This window comes from Euleptes europaea, chromosome 6 (assembly GCF_029931775.1).
Source record: "Euleptes europaea isolate rEulEur1 chromosome 6, rEulEur1.hap1, whole genome shotgun sequence".
Lineage (NCBI taxonomy): Eukaryota > Metazoa > Chordata > Lepidosauria > Squamata > Sphaerodactylidae > Euleptes > Euleptes europaea.
The window spans coordinates 75247626-75275059 of record NC_079317.1 but is presented as its reverse complement, the minus strand read 5'-3'; the positions used below and the strand labels follow the sequence as shown (position 1 = coordinate 75275059).

General features: G+C 41.2%; 1 protein-coding gene and 1 non-coding gene across 2 annotated transcripts in view; one reads left to right on the top strand and one right to left on the bottom strand.

Annotated features, from left to right (window-relative positions):
- Positions 1-27434, bottom strand: part of ANO3 (anoctamin 3) — a 195094-nt gene that overhangs the window by 76794 nt on the left and 90866 nt on the right. The window contains exons 5-7 of the mRNA XM_056851112.1: positions 14395-14553; positions 13696-13796; positions 7876-7920 (exon numbers count right to left, since the gene is read on the bottom strand). Of these exons, the coding sequence (XP_056707090.1) occupies positions 7876-7920; positions 13696-13796; positions 14395-14553 (305 nt within the window). The remainder of the gene's footprint in view (positions 1-7875; positions 7921-13695; positions 13797-14394; positions 14554-27434) is intronic.
- Positions 19035-19106, top strand: TRNAD-GUC (transfer RNA aspartic acid (anticodon GUC)). Its single transcript has one exon. It is a non-coding gene; the product is annotated as a tRNA-Asp (tRNA).

The following is a 27434-nucleotide window of genomic DNA, read 5'->3' as shown; positions in this document are numbered from 1 at the left end:
TTAATTAACACCTTTTTATAATATGCTTTTGGTCTTTTAACACCTTTTTGTAATATGCTTTTGGTCTTAAAACGATTACATTAACCTGCTCTGTTATATATATTTTCATTCCCTTGCTATGCTTTTAAATTCTGGCTTTTAATTAATAATTTTAAAAAGTTTTTATATAATTTATTTATGCAGTTTTAAGCTTTTACTACATGTTTTAACATTGCTATAGTTGTGAGTTTTATGTATATCGCTCTACCTATTGGAAGCCGCGCTGAGCCTGGCAGTGCAGAGGAGGGGAGGGTATACATTTAATAATAAATAAATAAATTTTGTTACCCACCTTGGGCAGGTTTCATGGAGAGGTGGCATGTTTTTTAAAAAACTAAATGAAATAATAAGTGAAGCGAGGTGGACAAAAATAATTATTGCTTGAGGAAATCCCTCATGGTCAAGTAGGGTTGCCAGCTCCAGGTTGGGAAATGTCTGGAGATTTTGGGGGTGGAACTTGAGGAGAGCAGGATTTCGGGAGGGGAGGGGCTTCAATTGGGTATAACTGCCTTCCAAAGTGGCCATTTTCTCCAGGTAGGGTTGCCAGGTTCCTCTTTGCCACCTGTGGGAGGTTTCTGGGGCAGAGCCTGAGGAAAGCAGGGTTTGGGAGGGGAGGGACTTGAATGCCATAGAGTCCAATGGCCAAAGCGGCCATTTTATCCAGGTGATCTGATCTCTGTCATCTGGAGATCAGCTGAAATAGCAGGAGATCTCTAGCCACCACCTGGAGGTTGGTAACCCTATGGTCAAGTGAACACAGCTCATAGTTATGCAAACCCAAGGAAATGAGAAAGACAGTGATGTACTATTTATGTACTTGTCAAAAAGGGCAAGAGTCCAGTAGCACCTTAAAGACTAACAAAAATATTTTCTGGTAGGGTATGAGCTTTCGTGAGCCACAGCTCACTTCTTCAGATACAGCTAGAATGTGAATCCATCAGTCTTTAAGTAGAGGAACAGTATGTAAATGTGAATAGCAGGCTTGATGGGATTAGGTGTGATATGCAGAAGAGTCTGTGATGTCCAGGGGAGAGATGGGTGTGGAGAAATCAGCATTGGTAATGGGCCCCCCATGAATGCAAGGTCTTTATTCAGCCCAGGTAAATGCATTGACTTTAGTTTGAATATCAACTGTAATTCAGCAGTTTCTCTTTCCAATCTCCCTTTAAAATTCCTTTGTAAGAGAACTGCTACTCTTAAATCTGCAACAGAATGTCCTGGAAGGTTGAAATGTTCACCCACTGTTTTTTGAATATTGTGGTTTCTGATGTCAGACTTATGTCCATTTAATCTTTGTCTAAGAGACTGACCTGTTTGTCCAATGTAGATTGTGGAAGGGCATTGCTGGCATGTGATGTCATAAATCACATTAGAAGATGAGCAGGAATATGAACCTGAGATAGTATGGCTGACATTGGTGGGTCCAGAGATGGTGTTCCTAGAATCTATATGAGGGCAAAGTTGGCACCTTGGTTTGTTGCAGGCCTTGGTGCCAGAGTCCATGTTCTTGTTAAGTAGTGTATCATCATGGGTGAGAAGTTGTTTTAGGTTAGCTGGCTGTCTGTAAGCAAGAAAGGGACACCCCCCCCCCAGTGCTTCAGCGAGGGAAGTGTCACAATCCAGCATTGGTTGTAGGTCCTTAATAATACGTTGGACTGGTTTTAGTTGGGAGCTATAAGTGACAACCAGAAGTGTTCTGTTGTCATTCTCTCTGGGCTTATCTTGTAGTAAGTTGTGCCTGGGTATCATTCTGGCCTTCTCAATCATCTTTCGCACCATATCTGCAGGATATTGTAGTTGCAAAAATGTTTGCTGTAGGTCTCTCAAGTGTGTATCTCTGTCTGAAGGATTGGAGCAGATGCGACTATAGCGTAGGGCCTGGCTATAGACAATGGATTGTCTGATATGGTTGGGGTGGTGGCTGGACGCATGTAGATATGTTTGCCGATGTGTCGGCAATCCTGGATTGTGACACTTCCCTCGCTGAAGCACTGGGGGGGGGGTGTCCCTTTCTTGCTTACAGACAGCCAGCTAACCTAAAACAACTTCTCACCCATGATGATACACTACTTAACAAGAACATGGACTCTGGCACCAAGGCCTGCAACAAACCAAGGTGCCAACTTTGCCCTCATATAGATTCTAGGAACACCATCTCTGGACCCACCAATGTCAGCCATACTATCTCAGGTTCATATTCCTGCTCATCTTCTAATGTGATTTATGCCATCACATGCCAGCAATGCCCTTCCACAATCTACATTGGACAAACAGGTCAGTCTCTTAGACAAAGATTAAATGGACATAAGTCTGACATCAGAAACCACAATATTCAAAAAACAGTGGGTGAACATTTCAACCTTCCAGGACCTTCTGTTGCAGATTTAAGAGTAGCAGTTCTCTTACAAAGGAATTTTAAAGGGAGATTGGAAAGAGAAACTGCTGAATTACAGTTGATATTCAAACTAAAGTCAATGCATTTACCTGGGCTGAATAAAGACCTTGCATTCATGGCCCATTACCAATGCTGATTTCTCCACACCCATCTCTCCCCTGGACATCACAGACTCTTCTGCATATCACACCTAATCCCATCAAGCCTGCTATTCACATTTACATACTGTTCCTCTATTAAAGACCGATGGATTCACATTCTAGCTGTATCTGAAGAAGTGAGCTGTGGCTCACGAAAGCTCATACCCTACCAGAAAATATTTTTGTTAGTCTTTAAGGTGCTACTGGACTCTTGCCCTTTTTGACGACTGCAAACAGACTAACACGGCTACCCACTGTGAATTATATTTATGTATTTGTTTGTTTGGTTAAAACATTTATAATTGGTCTTTCTTCCTTAGGCAGCTCAAGGCAGCTTCCCTTTTGTCCATGTAGAATAGATCTATCTATTTATTTATCTTTCTGTTAACATATTTATATTCCATATTCTCGCTGGTGGCTTACTTAAACCAATAAAACTAAAATGCACAAACAACAACATACAAATAATACAACAATAGTAATATAATTACAAGGAGTAAGTAGCAATGAGAGAGAGAAGGCAGGTAAAATAATAAATAAAAGCAGCAATATTCTAATTCAAAATCAGCAGTGCCACAACAATAATGATATCACTGTGGAGTATGCATGTGTAAAGTTGGTAAACTGAATGACATAAGAATACCAATAAACCAGCAACAGTAACATATTATTTGGAATGAAGAAAAATGTCTTTACCAGACACCTAAATAGGGTTGCCAGCTCCAGGTTGGGAAATACCTGGAGATTTTGGGGGTAGAGAATGAGGTGAGTGGGGTTTGGGGAGGGGAGGGACTTCAATAGGGTATAATGCCATAGAGTCCACCTTCCAATGTAGCTATTTTCTCCAGGTGAACTGATCTCTGTCACCAGGAAATCAGTTGTAATAGCCGGAGATGTCCAGCTACCACTCGGAGGTTGGCAGCCCTACACCTAAAAGACATGGTTGACACCAGGCAAATTTCTGCTACATGATGGAATAATGGAGCTATTATAAATGTTCATGTTGTTGTTGTTACTTTTTTCCTGATGAAGCCACACTTTGAACATATCCAGAAAATTGTTTCTGAAACTGATCTCAACTAGTGATCTAGAGATACAAAAAGTCTGCAAAAAACCCCAAGCATTGAAAGCCACAGTGCAATAATTATGCAAGTCAATAGTTTGCCTGTACAACTCAGACTTGAAGCAACTGCTGAAGGCACTTCAGGGCTGGCAACCTCTTCCCAACCCTGGTGGGTTCCAGCAACTGCACTAACACTTAACTGCACAAAACAGGAACTTTAATGCAGAAACAAATCCAAAAGGGGTGGATAGTAACTAGGAACTGTAAGTCCCTGGCAAGTCCTTTCAGTGCTTGCCAGTCAACTAACATGAGTTCTCTGGTTCTAGGCCCTTCTTCCCAGGGCTCGCCTGACACTGGTCAACAAAAAAATCTCTACCCAGAGCTTCAGTCCTGTTGCAGGAATCCCCGAACTTCTCCGCTCTAGTCCTTAGTTACCCCTTTCCAGATTCCACCGGCCTGTTCCTCCTTCTTGGCATGTTCTTCACTGCCAGTCTGCTCTTGCACTTTTTCTCCCCCCCCCCCCGAAAAAAGGAAGGCTGGCCTCTCCAGAACCAGGACTGCAGGGAGATATAGGGTGAAAATGCATGGTCGCTTTAGCCTCCTTTATTCCCTGTTTCAGCCAGGATTCAGCCAGGATCGAACGCAAGTTCGGTGAAATGCATGCGTTCGATCCTGGCTGAATCCTGGCTGAAACGGAATAATGGAGACTAAAGCGACCATGCGTTTTTGCCCATAGTCTCTCTGAAATTCCATTACAACAGCTTAAATGCAACTTTCCTGATTATAGGTGTGCATTTGGATATGCCAAACCCAAAAAGTTGAAAAAAGCTGTTTTGGCTTTTTTTCAGCCTTTTTATTATTATTTTTTTTGGCTGGAAAAAGAGGCACAATTTTAATAAAGCCGAAAAAACAAAGCTGAAAAAATCAGATTTTTCCTGCATTTTTGGGGGGGTGTGTGTGGGTTTTTTCAGATCCATCATCTTTGCATGGTTCTGGGTGTATGTGTGTGTGGTTTTTTGAGGTAGAGCCACCATATTTGCAGCTTAGTTGCAGGTGACGTTCCTTACCCCTGACCCAATCTTCACCAAACTCGGGGGTTCTTGTAAGGCAAGACACCAGCAGCTGCAGTGCAAATTTGGTGCATCTATGTTAAAAATAGCCCCCGCAGAGCTCCACAAAGTTTTCCCATTAACTAACATAAGAGCCATTCCCTTTAACTTCTAAAGGGAACAGCTCCATGTTACCCTACAGTGAATCTTTCTGGGGCTCTGAGGGGAGCTGTTTTTCAAGGTAGTTGCACCAAATTTTCAGGGCAGCTGCAGGTGCCTCTCCTTACAAGAACCCCTGTGTTTGTTGAAGATTGGGTCAGGGTCCAATTTTATGGGCACCCAAATGGAGGAAAACTGGGTGCCTGGTAAACTGGACTCCATGACCCAAACTTAACCACACTCAGAGGCTCTTGTAAAGAGGCGTCTGCAGCCATGCTGAAAATTTGGTGCCTCTACCTCAAAAAAGAGAAGGAAAAAAAAAAAACAGCCCTTCCAGAGCCATGCAAAGACTCCCCAAAGAGTGCAATGTGCAGGAAAAAAATCCTAACATTGCAAGAATGTTGGGAAAATTTGTACCAGCTCGATTCTCTGGTCTAAAATTGCTTGAATCCCCAAGTTTGGTGAAGATTGATACAGGGGGTGCAATTTTATGGCCCTCCAAATTTTCCTCCATATTTTCCAATTGAAGATGAATGGGGGTATCCTCTTTGGGGGTTTATAAAATTGGACCCCCTGACCCAATCTTCACCAAACTTGGGGGATTCTTGTAATGAGAGTCAGCTGCAGCTACACTGCAAATATGGTGGTTCTACCTAAAAAAAAAATATCCCCCCCAAGCCCTGCAAAGATTTCCCATAGGGTTTAATAGACCCATTTATTTATTTATTTTGGATTTCCAAAAAAAGCCCAAAAAAATTCCATATTGGTATGGGGATTTGGCTCTTTTCCAAAAAAATATCGGGTCTATTAAACCTGAATCTGAAAAATACCAAAAAAGAAATGGTGCACACCCCTATTCCTGATGCATTTTAAGTTGATAATTGCAACAAACATGAGTCAAATGAAATTTAATTTTTATTAACAAAAATAAGAAATAGTGCCCAGCTCATGCCTTCCAATTAGCCTCTTTACTTCTTTTGAGGAATTTAGTAGAACCTGCCTTCATGCTTTCGCCCTGCCTCTACTAACGAAACAGCTAAGGGCTTAAAGCTGAACATTCTGGGAAGAGGCCTGGAACATCCATGAGGCGACCATCCCTTCCTCCTGGTGATTATGGTTCTGGAACCAGAAAAGGTCAAGAAGAGTTCCGTATCTGTGATTATTATTAGGGAATACTGCTTAACACCAAGAACATATTTTTGAACTGGAGAATAATGGATTTGCTGTGTTGGCAAAGAAAAGCCACTAGTAAGTTTACAAATGAAGATTTCATTATCAATACAATTATGGGTCTTATAGCAAATAAACAAGCTGAGACATCATCCAGATAAGATATCATTGTTGACTTACCAAAGTCAACTGAGAGCCAAATCAGACATGATAGGGCATCCACTTGTATTTATTCGCATGGCCAGCCATTCATATGAGAAGGGTTTTTGTTGTTGTTGTTTTGTTTTCCCAGAAAACAAAACACACAGGAAAGTGAAACTAAACCCAGTCTTCACCATTGCCCAACTCATTATGCTCTATTGTGTGAAACATTTTTTCTGCCAGCCCAGTTCCAATACCTGGATGGAAGAAAAACCCGTTAAGCAAAGGGCACATCAAGATAAGGTGGAGAATAAGCCATAGTTTAACTTTCTTTGCTTTCTTGGAGAACTAGATCTTACTCCTCTGCTTTCCATGTGAATGGCTGGAAATGTAAATAGTTATCTCCATCATATCTAGATTGGCCTCGGCTGGGTACTTTAGGTCTTGATTTTGGAAAAGACCTGTTAACATTACATAATTTCCCAAAGCATATCATGTATTTTTTAAATATATCTGATACAAAGCAAGCACGTGCATGACTGGGGAGAGGAGATAAGCAGTTGTAAATTTATGCCATCAGGTATATGCCCATTTTTATTTAATATCCACATATGCAAAAATATTTCTGAAATATATTTCTACATTGTTTTTCAGCTAAAATAAACGTGAATCATATATTTTAGTTGAAAATTTGTGTTGAAATATATGTTCATAAAAATCATAAGAAGTAAATGTACCCTAAATAAGGCATTAATAATGACAATAATTAAACTGTACCTAAATTTGGATATTCCAAACTCCAAAGAAGTCAACACATACAAGCTAGAATAAAATTCAGAAAGAAAAACTTGGACAATATCTGTAAATATTGTGCATTTTATTTCAAAATATTTAGCTTGCTGCTATGGCTGCAATTACAGTTTCGAATGAAGTATTGAGATAATGGGAACTACTGGCTTTAAACTGCAACAATTTTTAATCTAACAATACGAGAATTTACCTACTGGTATGCAGTTGAACTTTGACAATTCCCAGCAATAAAACACCTAGCTGAGTTTGAATGAATGAATGAACAATCAAAGACACAGGATAAGCCAAACTAGGATAAGAGATCCCCCTACAAAATGATATTATCTTGAGCCACATATAATATTTGCCTGATAGTTAAGTAAGCTTGAGACTAAGGACCAATCTCCATGACACAGGACATCCTTAATTGGATTTCCTGATGTTTAATTTTTACTTAAGAGCTGCCATGGGTGACTCAAAATTGGACTAAAAAGACTGGTGCTGGGTGTCTGACCCTTTCCATCTATGGAGTTCTCCCATTCTAAAGTATATCCCTCTTGAAGCTGCTCTTAAGTTAATGGGAGGAGGTGGACTGCTCTGTAGCCTGCTGTCAAACCATTTTTCTAAGCATTTTGTGGATAAAACCTCTCACGTCCATTCTAACTTGGACTTATATCCTGTCGGGAGGATATAAGTTATGCCGCTACATCTAGAATTAACCCAAATCCAAATACTTTAATAGGGCTGTAGCTCAGAAACATTGATACAAAATAAAAACAAACAAGCATCGAAGCTCTACTGCATCCATTAATTGAATGGAACTAAATGGCTTTAGGCCTTTGGTGATAAATTTACAACTGCGAGGATGGATTTTTTTTTAAAGCAGGGTGACTATCTGGCAAAATTAAAAGCTATGCATCACCCACCAACCTGCCCATGGTTTTGCTCCTCCAGTCAGTGTAATAACATTTTTTCCTGAAAGAATAGTAAAAATTATCTAAGAACAATTTCATACACGAACGATAGAAGAGAAGGAAACATATACAAGAAACGGGCCTTTAGCTATTTTGCAACATACACCTTTACAAAATGAATGTGAGAAACACAATTTTAAAGGCAAGGAGACATTTGAAAAATCATTACCTTTGAAATACTTGTATGGAACAATATTAAATATTAACAGCATGGATAGGAATGAGCCTACTTTAAACATTTAACATAGACTAAAAAGTTAGAGGTTGCTGAAAGCTCTCTTCTCTCCTTTCCATTCTATACTGTCCGCAGATAGCTCCATGCAAGAGCAAGAATTGATTGCTTTTATATTCTTTTGTTTTTGTTTCCCTTCAATGAACACAGTAAGGTCTGAATAAAAATAAAATGTCATACAATTTTCTTTGAAATGTTCATGGAGAACATATATAGCTACTTTTGAAATAGAGTACACAAAGATATGCCATTAAAATAGCTTCATTTTCTCATTAGGCTATTGGAGTCCTGCATTATACCAACAATCCAACATATAGTTCATTTGTTATAAGGAATTTCAGCATTGGAACATTATTACTCAGCTGGAAGCATAGATGAATTCTTGTGAAGTTTAAAAACAGGTTTTTAAAAATTATTATTTGGATGGATCCCACTTCAAATAAATAAAAAAATATAGGCTGATGACATCAAGTGTTCCATCAAGGCAAACACTGATACAGCTTGTTTTAATAGTGGTACTTTGTTTGTTTTTAGGATATTATTGTTGTGTTGCTACTTTATGAGCAGGTCTCCGGAGCGGTAGCATATTTCTAAATAAGACTGACAGTGCAATCCTGGAGGGGGGGGTGTCAAATGAGCTTAGGAAGCAGCATGACCCCGGCACCAGCGTAAATGCCACTTGTGCCATTGAAATTGGCACTTATGATGGCGCCAAGCCATTTATGCTGGCCCCCATGCCCCGGTGCCAGCTCAGCCACAGTGGCAGTGCACCACCAGCACAGGGGCTCATGCTGGTGCCAAAAGGGCATTCCAGGGAGCGAGGCTGACATTAGTCTAGCTTGAGTGGGAGAAAGTGGCTGAAAGAACAGGTGGGAAGAGTTATAATTAAGGTTGTCAGCTCTGGGTTGGGAAATACCTGGAAATTTTGGGGGCGGAGCCTGAGGAGGGCTGGGTTTGGAAAGGGGAGGAACTTCAATGCCATAGAGTCCAATTGCCAAAGTGGCCATTTTCTCCAGGTGAACTGATCTCTATCGGCTGGAGAGCAGTTGTAATAGCAGGAGATCCCCAGCCACCACCTGGAGGTTGGCAACCCTAGCTATAATGGGTAGGGCATAGTATAAAGCTCGGGTGGAGCTCTGAGCATCATTACTATGAATTTCAGCGCTGAAAGAATGAGGCAGCTTATCTGTTTCATTTTTGCTGGGACCTAGCGTAGCCAAATGCCACAGACAATGATGTCAACCCACACTTGGCATCCTGAGAGCTGTCTGGAACCTCAGAATAGCAGCACAATCACGCAACCCTGTTTTCCCCTACAGGAAGAAGCTTTAACAGCAAGTATGTCAATGCAGGACATTTCTTTTTGACAAAGAACAGCTGCTGTGTCTCAAATTTGTTCCATTTGTATCCTGATTCCCACTCTTCCTCCAGGGAGCAAGAAGCAGCAGAGACAGGATTCCCAGGCTTAGTCTTTATAATCAAATTGGCTCAACCTAGCCATGTGTTTCCACTGGAGATAAGGACATGTGTAATGGCAGCTAGTAACACATGGTGCTGATCAGTCACTGTTTGTGTAAGACCTTTGGCAGCAGCCTGACTGCCTCACACTGATGAAGAACAAATTATGCTTGCTGACTTTTGTTGCCTCTGACCTCTGATCCTCAGAGAACTCTTCACCTCTCCCAGCTATCATTTTGTGCATAAAGTCTCCTCCAATACACTATATTGTGGGTATCAAATGAACCATGACCCAGGTTTCTAATGGTTTCTCAGTTGTGGCCAGGGGACTTTTGTTGCTCTTCTAGGGCACAAAGATGAAAGTGAGAGACAGTAGGGTGAAAAGGAATGGGACAAAGAAGTCAGAAGCAGCTATCACAAGAGAGGATGGCTGTAGCAAAAGCAAGAAGAAGGTGGAGGAGAAGAGCCTTAGTTCAAAGCATCGCTCTCTGTGCTATAAAAAGAATAGGAACAGTATGCTGAGTTGCAGAGATTTCCAAAGAAGGAAAGAGCAGAGAAGGCCCTACAGCACCTATGCCTGAAATTATACATACATAAGTATGGCTAAATAAATGGGAATCTCCCCCTGCTTGCAACACAATATTGGGATACTACTAAAATACAGGGCCAAATAAATAGATTCCTGCTCACTTAGCCCAGAATTCCTGCTCACTTAGCCCTGCTCACTCAGCATCCTAATAAGACAGTGAAATCCCCGACAACACTGACTGTTGGGATCTGTCATAACTTGAATGATACATTGAGCTTGGGCAATCGAATTTCCTTCAACTGCTTCAATATTCTGTGACTTTTGGAAGGCAAAGAACATTGTAAGTCTGCAGAAGGTCATTTCGATTTCTTATTTTGAAATTTACAAAGGAATAGTTACTTTTGAAACTTTTTAACATTTGCAGAGGAAGACGCTTTACGTGCCAATAGGTGGCCTCAGTTTCCTTCCCTGCTGACAAGCCTGGGGCCCACAAGGTCGCCATCTGAAGCAGTGGTAATATGTAATGGTTGACTTGATTTGTAAAACAAACACTTCTGTAAGTGTCTTCCTAAAATCAGAAAAAGCATTCCATCCTTTAAAAAAGTCAACCCTCAAAGATACACCAGAAAGAAAATATCTAAGAATCAGAAGACAAACTCAATCACATGATTCAATCCTGTAGACACTTATACAAGTTCCTGCGGAATAATCTGACTAAAATAACTGGATACACTATAATGCTGAATTTTGTTAGCAAAAAGTGGCCTTAAAATAATTTACATGTAGACATTTCCATAATTCTGACCTCAAAATGATATGTATTATTACAATTTTATTCACCTCTTTGTCCTTTAGTAGATGTATATGGTTTGCTCGTTTTATCTTCAGAACAACTCGGTTAGGTAGATTAGGCTGAAAAAGAGTTACTGTCCCAAGCTCATGTAGTAAACATCATGACTGTGAGCATGGTGGGTATCCTAGTCTGATATTCTAACAATTACACAACACTGACTTTCCAGAGATATCTCTATTGCTAAAGCACAAAAGCTTCAGGGTCGGTCAACCAAGCTCAACATTATATTTTGTATTCCTCGGTATGCAACAAGTAGTTCATGTTTTTCACAAAACAAAGTAGGAAAGTCTGCTAAGAAGAATTATTGCTATTGAACACATCTATTGTGACTTTTCTAGATCTTTTATTACATTTACCCCTTGTGAAGTGGATATGATGAGGATGCTGCTTGCTAATGACCATTGTAATCACCCCCTGAAAGTGATTTGTTTTCTTCTCCTTAAAGTGATGGCTTCCTTTTAATTCAGCCTAGTATAATCCATAACCCAGTTCATGTTGAAAGAGTCACACTGTGTCTAATACATTTACTCTGGAGTAAATGGACTCTGGATTGCAGCCAATGTGCTTGAGTCTGCAGAGGTAACTATTCTGTTTTGTTCCTCAGGGATTAATTTGGATCAAATGAGGGAAAGACAGCCGTTTCGGTTATTGAAATATTTCAGAAGCATGGGCCTAAAGAGGGCTTTGAACATGATGATTTTAAACAATAAGACTACTGTATGGTTTATTCTGTGTTCATCTGGTGGCTCAGGACCATCTTATCAGAAGGGGAAGTTGTGAAAAAAAATATGTAAACTGGAAGTGCTAGTTCAGCTGTAAGAGAAATAGCCTGCACAATATTTACACAAATGTCAGTATGAGGAACAGTGTATCTCAATTTGGCCTGAATTAGGCATATTTTTTTTTTAATTTCCACTTCTTTAGGTCACCAAGTTTAGTAAATTCATCTCAATACTTCTCAGGTAGACAGATGCTGAAAAAGGTGGAATCATGATGTCTTGCAATGAAGACCAGAGATACTTTAGATACTAAAGCTGCTGGTATGACCAATGTTGACTGCAGAAAATGCAAGTCTTAAAAACAAATCTCCAAACAATTTCTGCTTAGTGTTTCATTAGCTGTACCCATGGAAATAGGGAGGGTTCGTTTACATGGCAAGATATGGAGGAGAGATGTAGAAAGTCTGAGCTCTAAAAGGCTATATAGGAAGAGGACCCAGAGACAAGTCCTTGAGCAGATCTACTGTATACCTATTTAGTTTCAACAATGACTTTACATCTGGTGCTTCCAGATTGTTCATTCTATTCCAAGGAACCTAGAGAACAAGAAAGTCCAAGATGTGGGAGGTTGAATGTTATATATTTAAACTAACAAGTCTGATCTTTGGCTCTGATTTCTATTGGGTAGAAATTGCAGAGGAACTTCTTGTTCTTTACTTTTTGTCCCTGCTGTGCTGAGACAATGAAAATAAGACACATGATTAACTTAAAACTGTGTTTATTTACAAAACTATCACAAAGATCTAAGGGAAAACAACAACTGGAGCAGTTTGTCTCTTGCTGACCCAAGATTGCTACAAAACTGCTAGAAAATGCAGAAAGACATAAATGTCTCATTCTCAGGGGTAGTCAGGAAGCAAAATGGCCCTGAAAATAGGCCCCAGCTGCTGACCCAACTCATCTGCCCCTAAAAAAGTAGGGAGAAAGAGCTCGCCAGCCTTGCCCAGCCAGCCGGGCATTGCCTTCTCCATGCCATGCTTGGCACAGCCAATTGTGCACCATATGCAGCTTGCCTGGGCATTGTTCTTCTTGCCACTTATGTGGCTTAGGGAGGGCCAGGCCATTGACCTACTGGGAGAAGTCCCAGTGGCTATAATGACCAATCTGCCCATATTCATCCTGTTTCAGGGGGTTACTGATGGTTTGCAAAAGTGACTATCACTTTCCTTGAAGCAAATGTCATACAACTCTATACTGAGTTTATATTTCAATGAGTTGAGAGTACAATATTAATAACCTTTATATTTTAATGAGTTTCGACCCAAGTACTTCTGTATAGCAACGAACTATAAATGCTAGTGACATATGGTCCCCATATAGAGAAAGTAATGGGACTTAAATGGTTGATTTAAATGTGGCTTCTGTGCATTTTACTTTTTATGGATTAGAGCCATATGACAACACTACAACTCACTATGTCCCAGTTCAACCTTGACATTATTTTTTTAAATGAGCTGAGATTGTACTACATATTTGATATCTTACAGTAATCAATGACCAGTCATGTACAACACACACATGCACAGAAAAAAATGTCACAATTCACCATGTGAGTCTTCAGCTCAAATGGTAGTCTGAATATATCCCTAAAGAATATACCCCTCACAATAGAAAGGCATGGCTCCTGATTTACTATGATATCTTTGAAATGCTGCACAGAAGTTCATGTGAAGAGCCCAGATTCCCATATAGAGTACAATATTTGACTGTATAACTGTATTTGTCCTGTTTAACACACTCTAATGGGTGGAAGAAATGTGCATGTAACATTGACCCACATGTTTCCTGAAAAATGCATGTTTTAAGAGATTTCATAGAAAAGCAGCTATACAAAATAATAATTTTGGAATTAAAACAATGTTTCCATAAAACTCATAAAAACACTAATTTGATAAGTGGTCAAAATGAAGAATTTTTCACAATACCTGAAAGGCATCCTGATGTTCATCCTTTCAGCATATTTGCACAACGTATCCCAAGGACAGTGAATTTTAACAAACATTATATCATGGTTTGTAACAGCTTGCTGTGAAAAGTAACAAAATAAGTACACATTAACAATCCAAATCCTGACAAAATATAGACTGATATATTTGGTTCCTATTGGTTATTGAAATTCAATAGTACATATTTGCCCTTTCTCAACATCATAGCAATGATTAATATCAAATGAGATAAAATAGTAGCCCCTTTAAGGAATAGAACCCCCTTCTTCCCGAATAAGATCCAGGTGTCCTGGTTCACACATGGTACTTTGTTCTTTGCATGACTAATATACAGCTGGCCCTCAGACAGATATGTGAAAAAATATAACTTGGGAAGCAGGAAATTCTGGAGCAACTTCCAAAATGTTTGTGGCACTTTTCCCAGATGCTAAACTAAGGAGACAACACACATAACTTATTTGCTTTGGAAAAGAAGGGGACAAATAGGTTCTTAATCCCAATCCTGCTGTGGATCCAGCACCCACAAAGAACAAAGCCACGGACACCACCAGCCCTTCCAGAAAACGAATTAGTATCTTTCTGGTCCCACCATGCACAAGGTAGGTAGTTTTGTTGGTATTCAAAGGAAATGACATTGTTACAGGTGTGTGTGTGTGTGTGGGGGGGAATGCACCATACCTCTCTTTCTAACATTAATCCTTCCGCTCGCAGGTTCTTTTCAAAAGTGCTCCTTTTCTCTATTTGTAGACTTGACTTTTTATAAACTAAGATGTAATCAATACGTTTTTTGCCATCCTTGAAGAAGAGCCCTGATGTAGCTAAGGCACTCATATCATTCTAAAAGAATAAAAATATATATACAAAAATATAAATATAAAATATAAATATAAAGGTTGTTTAAATGTGTGACCAGAGCACAATATAAAACAATGAATCTGTACAATATATGTATCTCAGGAATGTTTTGATGAAATATACAAGGGAAGAATAGAACCATAATGCCACCTTTCCCTGCTCAAGGAATTTAAAATGTATGAGAGTTCTGGAGACATATGGATGTGAGAATACAAATAAGAAGAATTTCTTCCACCTGTGATAAGTTTAAGTTTCACCTTTACCCTCATAAAATGACATCACCAAATGTGTTAACCCTGTCTTTTAAGGTTCAGTTGAACAATCTTCAAGGAAAGCCTCTTGTAGAACATTTTAGAGTCCTCTAGCCTGGATATTAGTCTCCAAAGCATGTGTGAATGTGAGATCTGGTTGTTGTTTTTCCAGGAACAGCTGCGGCTGTCATACCAGCCTGAGCTGGTAAAAGGTATTCCTGGCAATGTCAGTCATCTGTTTTTCCAGTTTCCGTTTGTTTACCCTCATCCAGTCCTTCACTGTCTCCAGTCTCAGATTTAGAGCTTGTACCACCTCCTTAAAATTACATGGAAAGGATATTATTGTTCAGACAGGACCTCACTTATTGTTTTCAATGTCACTTGTAGTGGCTTTTAGACTTAAAAGAGGTAAATCTCTTCTAACATCCTAGGCTCACAAGGATGGAGAAACTCCGGTGGGCCGAACAAGGGTATAAATTGGATTAGCAAATAAGGGGGAAGACAGTAGAAGTATCAAGTAGGTGCAGAAGAAAGGTAAAGGGGAGGAGAAATAGCTGTAAACCTCCTCACACTCACACCACTCCTGACACTTTATGACATCTCATGACTAATAAAAATGAAAAGCACCCAGGAATACTCCCTCCTCCTCAAATGTTCCCTTTTCATACATTGTAGACTGGATCATAAATGACCTGTATATGTGTATTTTTATAAATCCTTTCTCCATCCCAATCCCTCATGTCATCATTTATGTTTTATTTAAAATAAATAAACAGATACTTTGATCCTGGTGAGGAGCATGTGCTGGAGCGAAAGCCATGGCTTTTCTCTCTATTATAGCTCTAGCGTTTACCATTTTTGCTTGGCTGACTTGAGCTTTATTCATGAGAGAGTCTTATAGAACAATCCTAAGGGTGGGGTAGTAAATGCGTGTCTGGGGATGGCGCAAGTGGCACTAACGCCGGTGCAGGGGTCACAACAACTCCAGAGACGTTTCCCCCCACCCTGTGGATTGCTCTGTTAGTCCAGCCGCAAACAGTTTTTGCATGCAAAAACTTGCATGCAAAAACTTGATCTTTTTTCCACAGCTGTCCCACTCCGCCCATCCAGCTGCCAGATGTAGCCAATAAAACCTCCTGCTGGTGGTGAAGAGGGACCTGGCAACCCTACTGGTTCCTCATGGAACCAGCAACATCAGTATAACCCTAAACATATAACATTTGGTTCCCAGCCAGCACTATTTCTGCTCAGTCGTCTCATATCTACACCCCCCCCCCCCGCATTACATTTTTAGGGAGGGCAAGGACCAGTAGTGAAGGCAGTAGTGGTCACAAGAACTGTGTTTATTGAAACACAACAGCCAACTAACAGAACAGGCCACAACTAGGCCTCAGGAACTCATCCTCCTGTTATGGTCACAAGACATGAACCTCTACTTTCCAGAAAGCCTATGGCAGTTGTCCTTAAAACAATAGTGTCAATATACCAGACCCTGTTTCCTGTTAACAAAATACAATTTCTGCTGTCCATCAGCTGCAATGAAACATTTCCTACATTTCTAACTTATTGCTTCCTCCTTTTCAAAACTGCATTTCTTCTCTGTCTTTTTCTCAGTCAGTTCTTTAACTCCTGTGCTTGTTCTTCTCTTAGGGTCACTCCATCTTACTTCTTTACACCATGTGGCCTTACTCTGCCTCTGAGCTTCTTGCTTCTAGCTATTATGAATTTTGCTACCTCTTGTCTGCAAACACATCTATTGCTCTTCAGGCCCTGCCCTCCCCTTATGCTGCTTGTAACCCCCTGCCCCTGTCTCCCTCTTCCAACCCCATTCACCACTCTCTGCACCTTCCCCCCTTCCTCCCATTTCTCTCTGAAATATACATTGCACAGTGTGAATAAATGGTGGGAAGTTTTGGGGGCGAAGCCTGAGAAGGGCAGGGTTTGGGGAGGGGAGGGACATCAGTGCCATAGAGTCCAGTTGCCAGAGAGGCCATTTTCTCCAGGTGAACTGATCTCTATCAGTTGTAGATCAGTTGTAATAGCAGGAGATCTCCAGCTACTACCTGGAGGTTGGCAACCCTAATTGTGGGAGAGCTGGAAGTGGGGGGAAATATCATGGGCTCTGTTGTGTGTTCTGTTTGATAACAGTATATTACTCTGACTACATGGTTTCCCTCTTGTTTCTTTCAAGAAACCTTATCTGATTATTCTATTAAACTCCCATCTCTATCTTCTTTCCAGATGGAGCCCTATCACTTTGTCAAGAGGATCCTTAAAATAGAATGTGATTGTCTTAGTCCTGTTTGGGGGCATATTCCACTCTAGCCTGGTGTTAAAACCTAAGTCAGCAGCTCCTGCTACCACTTGGAGTGAAAAACCGTAGAAGGGAGACTGAGAGTAGAAAGGAGGGACCTCAGTGGGGTATAATGCCCCCTTCCAAAGCAGCCATTTTATCCAGGGGAATTGATCTCTGTAACATGGGGACAAGTTGTAATCCTGGGAGGTCTCAGTGACCACCTAGAGACTGGCAACCATACATGTGAAATCTCATTGGATCCAACCCAATGTATTAATTGCCATTGTCACTGTCATACTTTGTGATTTTGTGTGACTGAGTCCAGTGAGGGAAGTCTCATTCACACAAGACACGTCTATAGCTGACATGAGTACAGACCACATGTGACAATAGGAAACAGAATGGGTAATCTTGCCTCACTTGTCAAACAACCCAGGACAGGATGCTGCATTAGCACAAGCCTCTCTGCACTTAGTTACAAGTATGCATTTGTATACATTTCTAGTACCAATCTACAAAGCACCCTCTGAGCACTCCAATAAGCATGCTCTCATCATTCATCAGAATATATTCAAAGTGAATGCTCAGATAACATAATAATTGCAAGTATGCTACTTAAGGAAAACAAGAAAATGTCAAAAAGGCCCAGTGAAGGGGAAATAACTTGACTAATGATTAGAGTCTGCTTTAGAAGACAGAATAATGTCTGTCAAATAATGTGTTGATTACAAGCTATTCATTCAGAAATACTGGAGGACCTTTTTACTTGGGAGGTGTTCGGCATGGGAGTAAATCAGCTGGTGATGAAATTATCTTTTATTTTTCTTGCATGTTTTTACTAGGAATTTTAAACTACTCTTTCATTTGCTCTCATTTGTTTGAAATCTGTTGGACGGTATATGCTATGACCATAAATCAATAATATGTATAGAGACAACCTTCTGCGAACAGATCTTTGAATGCCACCTCCTTCTTTCTGCTGGCCCTGCAACATCTGAAAAGCAAGCTGGTTCTGCTTGTGAAATCTGCCTCCCCTGTTCCTCATGACATATTGTTCTGGAGGTTCTCTGACCCTCAGCAATGGCTTTTTGGGATATCATGAGATTCTGGGAAATAGGGAGTGGTAAAAACTGCTTCTGTGAACTGTCTCATTAGATCCAACTCACAGCACAATCCTAAGGGGGAAGTATTGACAGCAGGCTCAGATACGGCACAACCTGTGCTGTGGCTGGCGCAGAAGGGGACAATGTATTTCCCCCCAAACCCTGTGTAACTGCCCCATTGGGTTACATGGGGCTGCGCCATGCTTGTTGCAGGTGCAAGTTTGCACCTGCAAAAGGGAGCATTCCCAGAATAAAGGGCTTAGGGAGCTGACTAAAATCAGCCCCACCCTCGGGAACACCTCCTTTGGCGCTGTGCAAACCCTTTTGCCAAAAAAATACTGCAGCAGCAGCTGCTGAGGCGCTTGAGGACGGCACCGCTGCACCGCTCTCTGGGGCCAGCAGAAGTGGCCCGCCCCTGCCATAAATGACCATTTTCACACCGCAAGGGGCATTTGGGGTCACACCACCTCCAGAAGCCCTTCACCCCCACTTCAGGATTGTTCTACCCATGTATTAATTGCTGTTGTCACTCATATACATCTCAGTTGCTTGCTGTGTGGACTACTGTAAGGCATTTTACATGGGACTGCCCTCCTTAGATGTTCAGAAATATCATCTGGGCAGAAATATCATTCCACATGTGATGCCCCCATTGTTTTAGGAACATCCACATGACATTATGCCCAATCCTGACACAACACATGTGGCTTGTGTATTTTCCCCTGATGAACAGCATAAAGAAAAATCTCTTTAAACCTGGCTCCTCAAAAAAACAACAACACAGGGTTGCTGCAGGTGGAGTGTCTACAAGAAGGGGCTGTGGCTCAGTGGTAGAGCATCTGCTTGTCATGCAGAAGGTCCTAGGTTCAATCCCTGGAATCTCCAGTTAAAGGGACTAAGCAAGTAGGTGATGTGAAAGACCTCTACCTGAGACCCTGGAGAGCTGCTGCCGATCGGAGTAGACAATACTGACTTTGAGGGACCAAGGGTCTGATTCTCAGTATAAAGCAGCTTCATGGGTTCAACCTATAGTCAGTCTGGGGATGGAGCAAAGCTAAGCTCCACCTTTAAAATGGCAGAGCTAAGCTTCTGATTTCCTTCCCCCTTTAGTGCTTTAACGGCCTTTTATTCTTTCACAGCTGAGCTGTGGTGTAGCTGACACCATGGCTCAGCTGAGATAGAAGAAGGGGGTTGCTATGCTTGGGAAGTTTCCAGCATGATTGTTGTGTTGGCACAGAGGGAAAAGGGTGGGGACAGCAGTGATAAACAGGGTGCGTTGACTCCATTCTCGCCCACTTTCACATTGCTTTCTGCTGGCTCCACAGCTGAAAACACCTTTTCCTGCTCCCATGTGGAAACAGCATTGGCTCCAAATGCAGCGGTCCAGTTATCAACCAGTATTGTTGTGCTTAACCTATTATACTTGTGCTCAGATAGTTAGTCTCTGAGTGCAACTGAAAGTGCTTACTTTTAAAGCCCAGAACTGCCTCAGCCAGGAGTACCTGAGAGATCACATGCTCCCATATGAATCTCTTTGTTGCCCTGTTTAAAGTTATAGTAAATGCACATGCAATCCATGCACAGTGTACACTCTATTTCACTTTATACATGTGTTGAGCAGGGATGGTCTTAATCAATGGGCAACAGGGGCAGCTGCTCTGCCCAAAATGGGTCCGTGGGTATTTCGGCTTTATTTCTGGGTTTCCTGGAAAAAAATGGATCCATTATAGTCTATGGGGATTTTTATCCAAAGCTCCTGTGGGGGCATGTTTGGAGGCAGAGTCACCAAATTTGCAGCATAGCTGCAAGGGACTCTCCCTAGATGGACACCGAAGTTTGGGGGAGTTTGGGACAGATGGTCCAATTATATGGGCCTGCAAAGGGGTCGCCCCCATCCTCCAGGCATTTGTGAGGCGAGCTGTCCATTGGTTTTCAGGTTCAGAGAGCCGATTGGCAACCTGGCGCCTTAAAGTCTGGAGGCCTCATTTGTATCTGGGGCACATAGCATGGTGACCATGCAAATTAACTTCCAAAGTGAGGAAAACGGCTTAAATGCAAGAGAAAGAAGGCATGAAAAACATTTCTTTTGGTGGTAAATTACATACTGTGAACTGTCCTTTATTATAGTCATAAAAAATCTGATTTCAAGAGATGGTCATGTTGTGGGGAAGCAAAGCCTCTACTCAGGGTGACCTTCAGTTTGAGAGCAGGTTTTCATGGGGGGGAGGGGGGATATCGGAGCCAGCCGAAGTCATGACCAAGGCAGCTCTTGTGAAGAAGATTGCTCATCCACGCGGGTGAGGAGTCTTCTTTAGAAGCTGGGTAAGCAGCTGTAGAAGCTTGCATTTTTTAGTTGGAGGGTATAACCCTCTGGATGGGGCTGGGTGAGCCCCATCTTTTAAAATGACCCTTCCAGTCTAGTTTGGTCAGACCAAGTTGGCTCCGATTACACGACCCCTATCTTAAAAGGGCCGCAACTATGGGGCCCTAACAAAAGCAGTCAAAGATAGAAAAATGGGAGAAAGCACAGAGCTGTGCATCTGAGCAAAGGTGAACAGCTGAAACCTGAAAAAGCTGAAAGAATCGCCTATTCGGCATTGGGTAGGTTTTAGTATTCGGGCAAAATGAAACCCAAATTTTGCTGAAACAGCTAATTTGGGGTTTATTTTCAGTTCGGTTTCATCGATATGCACAACCCTACTTCTAAACATTACACAATGCTGGCTCTTCAGCCTCTGGTGTCGAGGAATTCTTCTGTTACATTCAATGCATGTGTAGTTTAATATGGAATTTAAACCTCACATTTATCCAAGCACTGGTCCCCTGCTTCATTTGTAAAATGAATGCATGGTGGCTCTTTTTATGTGTGTACATGGAAGATGTACATGCATTCACTGTAGCATGTGAAAAGAGTTTATATGTTTAGGGCATCAAAACATTTCTGGTCCAGTTTTCATATCTACCTAAGTTTAGGCTGAGGAGAAGGGCCATTTCAGTGATGGTGTCCTGGTGGAATTCATTCCCTAGGAAGTCTCATCAGGCCAAGTAGCTGTTTTGGAGGGGCTTTGGAATGGTGGGCAATTTGGTTTCATTGTGTGCTGCTAATATGCTCTCTTTTTCTATGTGTTCTATTAATTCATTATGGTTTTTATAGATTATGTCCGTTTTATTGAATTGAATACATTTAATATCTGTATGGAATTATGTGTTGAAAGATAGCATGAGGCTCAAGGGCAATGAAAAAATGGGGCGTGACTGAAATACAAATAATATATGAAGACATAGTGATTAAAAAAAACAACTCACTAAGAAATACTTCCTGTTCATACCCCTAATTAAAATTAAAAGACATTTATTTTATACCAAGATTACATAAAAAGCTTCTGTAACAGCAGAAGACAATCCTTTGATGCTACTATTATAATGCAGAGCTGACAAAGACCCATCACTTTTCTAAACAAATAGCTACAGGTACCTGAAAATATATCTACATTTATGCTTGTATCACACATATTTGAGCCACTTGTAAAATCACCCTACTAGTCCATTTCTTCTGTGCCCTTTTCTGGACTAATTTAGCCATTACTTTCATAGTCAGACCGAAGCATGCTGTACATCATCACAGTTGGAAAGACTCCATTTATTGAATGAGCCCTGTGAAGTCCTTGATGCATAGCAGTGTACCAGATGGTGATTATGCAGACTAGTGCTGTAACATCACAAAGCTAAGAAGATGCTTTTTAGTTGCAGTAATTATATACTCCTGCCTTTAATGAGTGTCTATTGGAGACTGCTGCCTTGTGTATTGTCAAAGGGCAATTCTCAAGGGAATCCAGAAGGGACGGAAGAGCAGGGAGGAAAGCAACAGGATGCAAATAATACAGAACCTGTATAAGTGGCTATTATTGCTGGGCTGGAATCAAAGTGGGAGATAAAGATGAGAAGAAAGAATTATTGCCCCTTAAAGAGAGAGGGTATTTGTTTACATGTCTGCTTCATGTATACCCCGCTTTCCCCCCCAAGAGGGATGCAAAAAGTGGTTTAGAACATTCTCCTCTTCTCCATTTTATCCTCAAAATTACCCTGTGAGGAAGGTTAGGCTAAAAGCCCAAGGTCACCCAGCAAGATTTCATGGAAGAGTAGTGATTTGAACCTGGGTCTCCCAGATCCTAGTCTACTTTAACCACTATACCACACTGGTAATATATGCTGAGAAAGATTAGAGCAGTGTACACATTTCTATTCTTCCATTTTATTCTCATAACAATCCAGTGAATTGACAGTCAGTTACTGGCCCAAGGTCACTCAGTAAAGTTTGGGAATCTTAATCCAGATCTCCCTTAGTCTGGCATCCTAGCACTGTGCTATGCCAAACCTGTCTATGCTAGATAGATAGTGAAGCATGGCTGAAGCCAAGAGGAAATGTGGTAAAACTATTCATTTAGCAAATGCTATACCTGGAGCTTTAGATTAAATCCAGTCAGAAATATAAATAAATGCATTCTAGAAGTGAGCAGTAAATGTAAAGCCAGTTTCCAGTTCAGGAGTCCTGCATTTTTTCAGAGGGAGAGATGTAAAGACATTCTTAACTCTTCCACTGGTATTGATGGAAATCTGAAAGTACTTAAGTCAGGGCACACTTAATTCAGGGTACTGGACTGCTGTTTTAATGGTTGGTCCTGCATCTGAGTAATGCATCTCAAGTTCTTTATAGTCAAACAAAAATGCTCCTAGTTGTCCTCAGTTGTCCTCTAATTGTTTCTGTTTTGTTTGGTTCCCCCCCCCCTTGTGAAATGGAAGGGAGGACACCGGACAAGTGTTTTCCCCTGCAAGAGTTATGAAATAAAGATGAGCAGCTCAGCTCATTCTCTTTTCAGCCTTTTGTTATCATCCGTTCAGAATGTCTGAAATAGCCTCTGGCTTGGCACCTTATGTGTGCTCCCCGCCAAAAGTTTATAAAATACACAGTGGTACAGCTGAGTGATCTTTTCCAGAAGAACGTGCATTTATTCATTTTAGACTAGAGACTCAATTTAAGTTCTTTTGGTCTATCTGTTATGCTCTGGAGGAAATTGCCTTAAGGATTAGTTACATGCAAGTGGGAACATGCAATGATTTGCAGGAGGCATCTCATTTCCCCCTTCCCCAGTATTTCCTCCTTCCCTTTCCGGAAAATCCCCATAGACTCTCCCCTATTCTATCTCCTTTTTAGGATTACCAGCTCCATCTTGGGAAATTCCTGGAGATTTGGGAGTGAAGCCATTGCAAGCGAGGTTTGGGGTGGAAAGCAACCTCAGCAGGGTATAATCCCACAGAGTCCATGCTACAAAGCAGCAATTTTCTCCAGGGGAACTGATCTCTGTCATCTGGAGATCAGTTGTAATCCCACTCTCCAACCTCCACCTGGAGGTTGGCAACCCTAGTCCCTGTGGAGGAAATGGCTGCTTTGGAAGGTACAATCTGTGACATTATACCCTTCTGAGGTCCTTCCCCTCTAGAAATCTCACTCTCCCCCTGGCTCCCCCCCCCAAAAAAAAAATCCAGGTATTTCCTAACTTGGAGTTGGTAACCTATCTCCTTCTAACCCAGCAGCCAACCTACCTTTATCTGTCCCTCTATCTTAAGACCCTACTGTGAAGCTCTAACCATCGCACCACACTGGCTTTCAGGGGTGGCCCAGTTTTGTGGTGCTGGCCGTTGGGTCAGTCCCACTTGCATGGCAGAGAACCCTCAAGGACTTGGGGGTAGCACCTCACTTTCTCCTCAACCCCCTCCCCACACCAATTTCTCTTTTGCTTTGTTTGCCTTGTGGTCTCCTCAGCCATTCACCAATCTACCTTTTATTTACCTCCCATCTTCAGCTATATTTTATATATATTATCAGCACAACCTGTGAGGTAGGTTAGACAGAAAGTATGTGACTGGCCCAAAATCATACAGTGAGCTCCCACAGCAAAATGAGAAATTGAACCCACTCTGAAGCTCTAACCACCATACTACACTGGCTTTCAGGGGTGGATGCTGTTGAACAGTAGCAAGCAGCCAAGCCTAGTTGAGTCATGCAAGTTGGGTGGTATCAAATAACCCAGAGGCTACTGCTGGGCCTATGATTGCCAACCCCCAGGTGGGACCTGGAGATCTACTGGAATTACAACTGAACTCCAGACAACAGAGATCTGTCCCCCTGGAGAAAATGGCTGCCTTGGAGGGTGGATTCTGTGGCATTATACCCTGCTGAGGCTTCTTCCCTCCCCAAACCCTGCCTTCCTCTGACAAAATCTCCAGGAATTTCCCAACCTGCAGCTGGCAAACCTAGTTTGGCATGGCCTCAGTGAGTCCTCCCTCAAAGGCTAAAATAGCCCTGGAAAGGGCCCTGCCCCTGTCTTTTACTCACAGGCCATTTATTCATGGAAGGTTTTGCATTGGATTTGCCACTCTTTACATGCACTTTTCCCCCATCCATATTCTCAAAACTCAAAAATAAGCCACCATGCAGAGTTTTGAGAATTCGGATGGGGGGGAAATGTGCATCTATAGAGTGACAAATCCAATGCAAAACCTTCCATGAATAAATGGCCACAGAAACTGAAGCCTGGAATGCTGTGGTTGCCTAACAACAGCCGTTGAGTGAATCCATTGCAGGCACTCCTTTTATCATTTTCAGGTTTTTAAAACCCCTTAATGAAGCTTTTTAAAATGTCATGTTTTTCTGCAAACTGGGGGCCTTTTCAGGTTTGTAAAAAAATCTGTCTTGCCTATTCACAGTTCCAGTCATTAGATTTAAGTAACCAAAGATTTAGAATATAAGAATCACTATTAGAATATAAGGTACACTGTTTGGCTGATAACTTTTTTTAAAAAAAGTATACAGTTTTAGTCTGTGATATTACAGTTTACAAATCTATAACTCTGTGACAGTGTTATCACTTTCTTAGGGCCTTTTCAGATAATATTTCACTGACTTGTTTTAAAAAATATTGGAAAACCATGGCTTATTTTGACTGTGGCTTGGATGCAATGGAAAACTTTGCAGAAGGTGCTGATACAGTGGAGTTTTTCTCCCCTTCCTCAAAAAGCCTGCTGATAATTTGACTGAGGGTTCAGAAAGCTTTCCAAACACAATGAACCCCAATTAGTGCTGCCTCCTTCTCCACTGATGTGATGGAAGAGGGAGAAGGAGATTTTTTCCCCCTGATTTGTCCTTTGTCACTGCAGAATCCCTTGCTACGATGCATTTTGGCCCACACTACTGTCATACTAACCATTCTTATTTAAATAACATGACATTAAACATGGTCCTTTGAGGTCCTTTGTTGAGATTTTAGCATCATACAGTATCTGAGACAGAAGGCTTTCACAGTGATTCTTGGTATAAGTTAAGGCTTTCACAGTGATACTTGGTGAGAGCCAGTGTGGTGTAGTGGTTAAGACCAGTGGTTAGGAGCAGTGGACTCTAATCTGGAGATCTGGATCTGATTCCCCACTCCTCCACATGAGCGGCAGACATTAATCTGGTGAACTGGTTGGTTTCCCCACTCCTACACATGAAGACAGCTGGGTGACCTTGGACTAGTCACAGCTCTCTTAGAGCTCTCTCAGCCTCACCTACCTCACAGGGTGTCTGTTGTGGGGAAGGGAAGGTGATTGTAAGGCAGTTTCATTGGATCAGGTTGTTGAACCACTAGATAACTTTCTGTTGTTATGACACTGCTCCTTATGCTACAGAATAACTTCTTAACAGACTTTGCAATTGTTGTTATATTATTAATTTTTGCCTGGAAATTTACAGGAGTGCCCATTTCCTTGTCCTTGATTGACTAGGATTGATTGACAACTATTAGATCTAGAATGGATTTCTGACAAAGACTATTGGAACACTGCACCCTTAATGAGCTTTGCATAATCTTGGGGTGGGGACTGAAACAAAAATCTGCTGCTCATTCAAACATCTCTCTTTGCTAATAAACAAGTCTTTTCTCAAGTTTAAAAGGTAAAGGTCCCCTGTGCAAGCACCGGGTCATTCCTGACCCATGGGGTGACGTCACATCCCGACGTTTACTAGGCAGACTTTGTTTATGGGGTGGTTGGCCAATGCCTTCCCCAGTCATCTTCCCTTTACCCCCAGCAAGCTGGGTACTCATTTTATCGACCTCAGAAGGATGGAAGGCTGAGTCGGCTACCTGAAACCAACTTCCGTTGGGATCGAACTCAGGTCGTGAGCAGAGCTTGGACTGAAGTACTGCAGCTTACCACTCTGTGCCACCTAGGGTGTAATTCTGCTTTTAACAAAGTCAGTTTCAAAATACCTATTATTTTTGAAAGAGCAGGTTTGTACCCTTATTAAAAAACTCTTCACTTGCAGATGGCAATACAACTTAAAAAATTTGTTAAATATATTTTTCAAAAGTGCTTCATATAAGACTTATTTAACCAGAGGTGTAAATAAACTGTTCTTCTGACAAAAAATCCAATAAAATATTCTTTATTTTATTGTAGCTAGTAATATCCGAGCTAAAAAGAAGAAATGCAAGTGACATTACCTTTTTATCCATGTTCAAAATTTCGAAAGCATCATCCAACTGCATTTCTACACATTCAAGAGAAGACAGAAGATCTTCAAAGTATCTTTTTTCTCCATTAGCTGTACCTTTTCTTAAACCTGAGATTTCAAAATGCTGGAAAGAATCTCTCACTGCTGCAAGTATATCTCTCTCTCACTGCTGCAAGTGTGTGTGTGTGTATATATATATATATATATATATATATATATATATATATATATATATATATATATATATATATATATATATATATATAATTACTCCATTGGGATTCATAAAAAGAACCTACTGGAGGCTTCTCACATTTGATTGTGCCATGTTATTACAGAGCGAACGCCCAAAGACAATCCCACTGTTATCTTAAATCATTGTACCCTGAAGCTTTGCTAAGGTTTGCTTGATTACACTCACACATTACACATATTGGAAACAAAAAAGAGCTTGATTCAACTGTCCATACACAGGAACAATTCCCACTGGTCTGTGTTGGAGTTGTGCTTCAGGGGGGAAAATCCTGCATGATTGAACTCTAAATGTATTATTCACTCATCAGCGCCAATATTTAAAGCGCCCCATGACAAAAGCCTTCGCTGGATAGATTTCGATATCCTTTCCTGTAAATATGAATATTAAATTTTATACATTGTGGTTA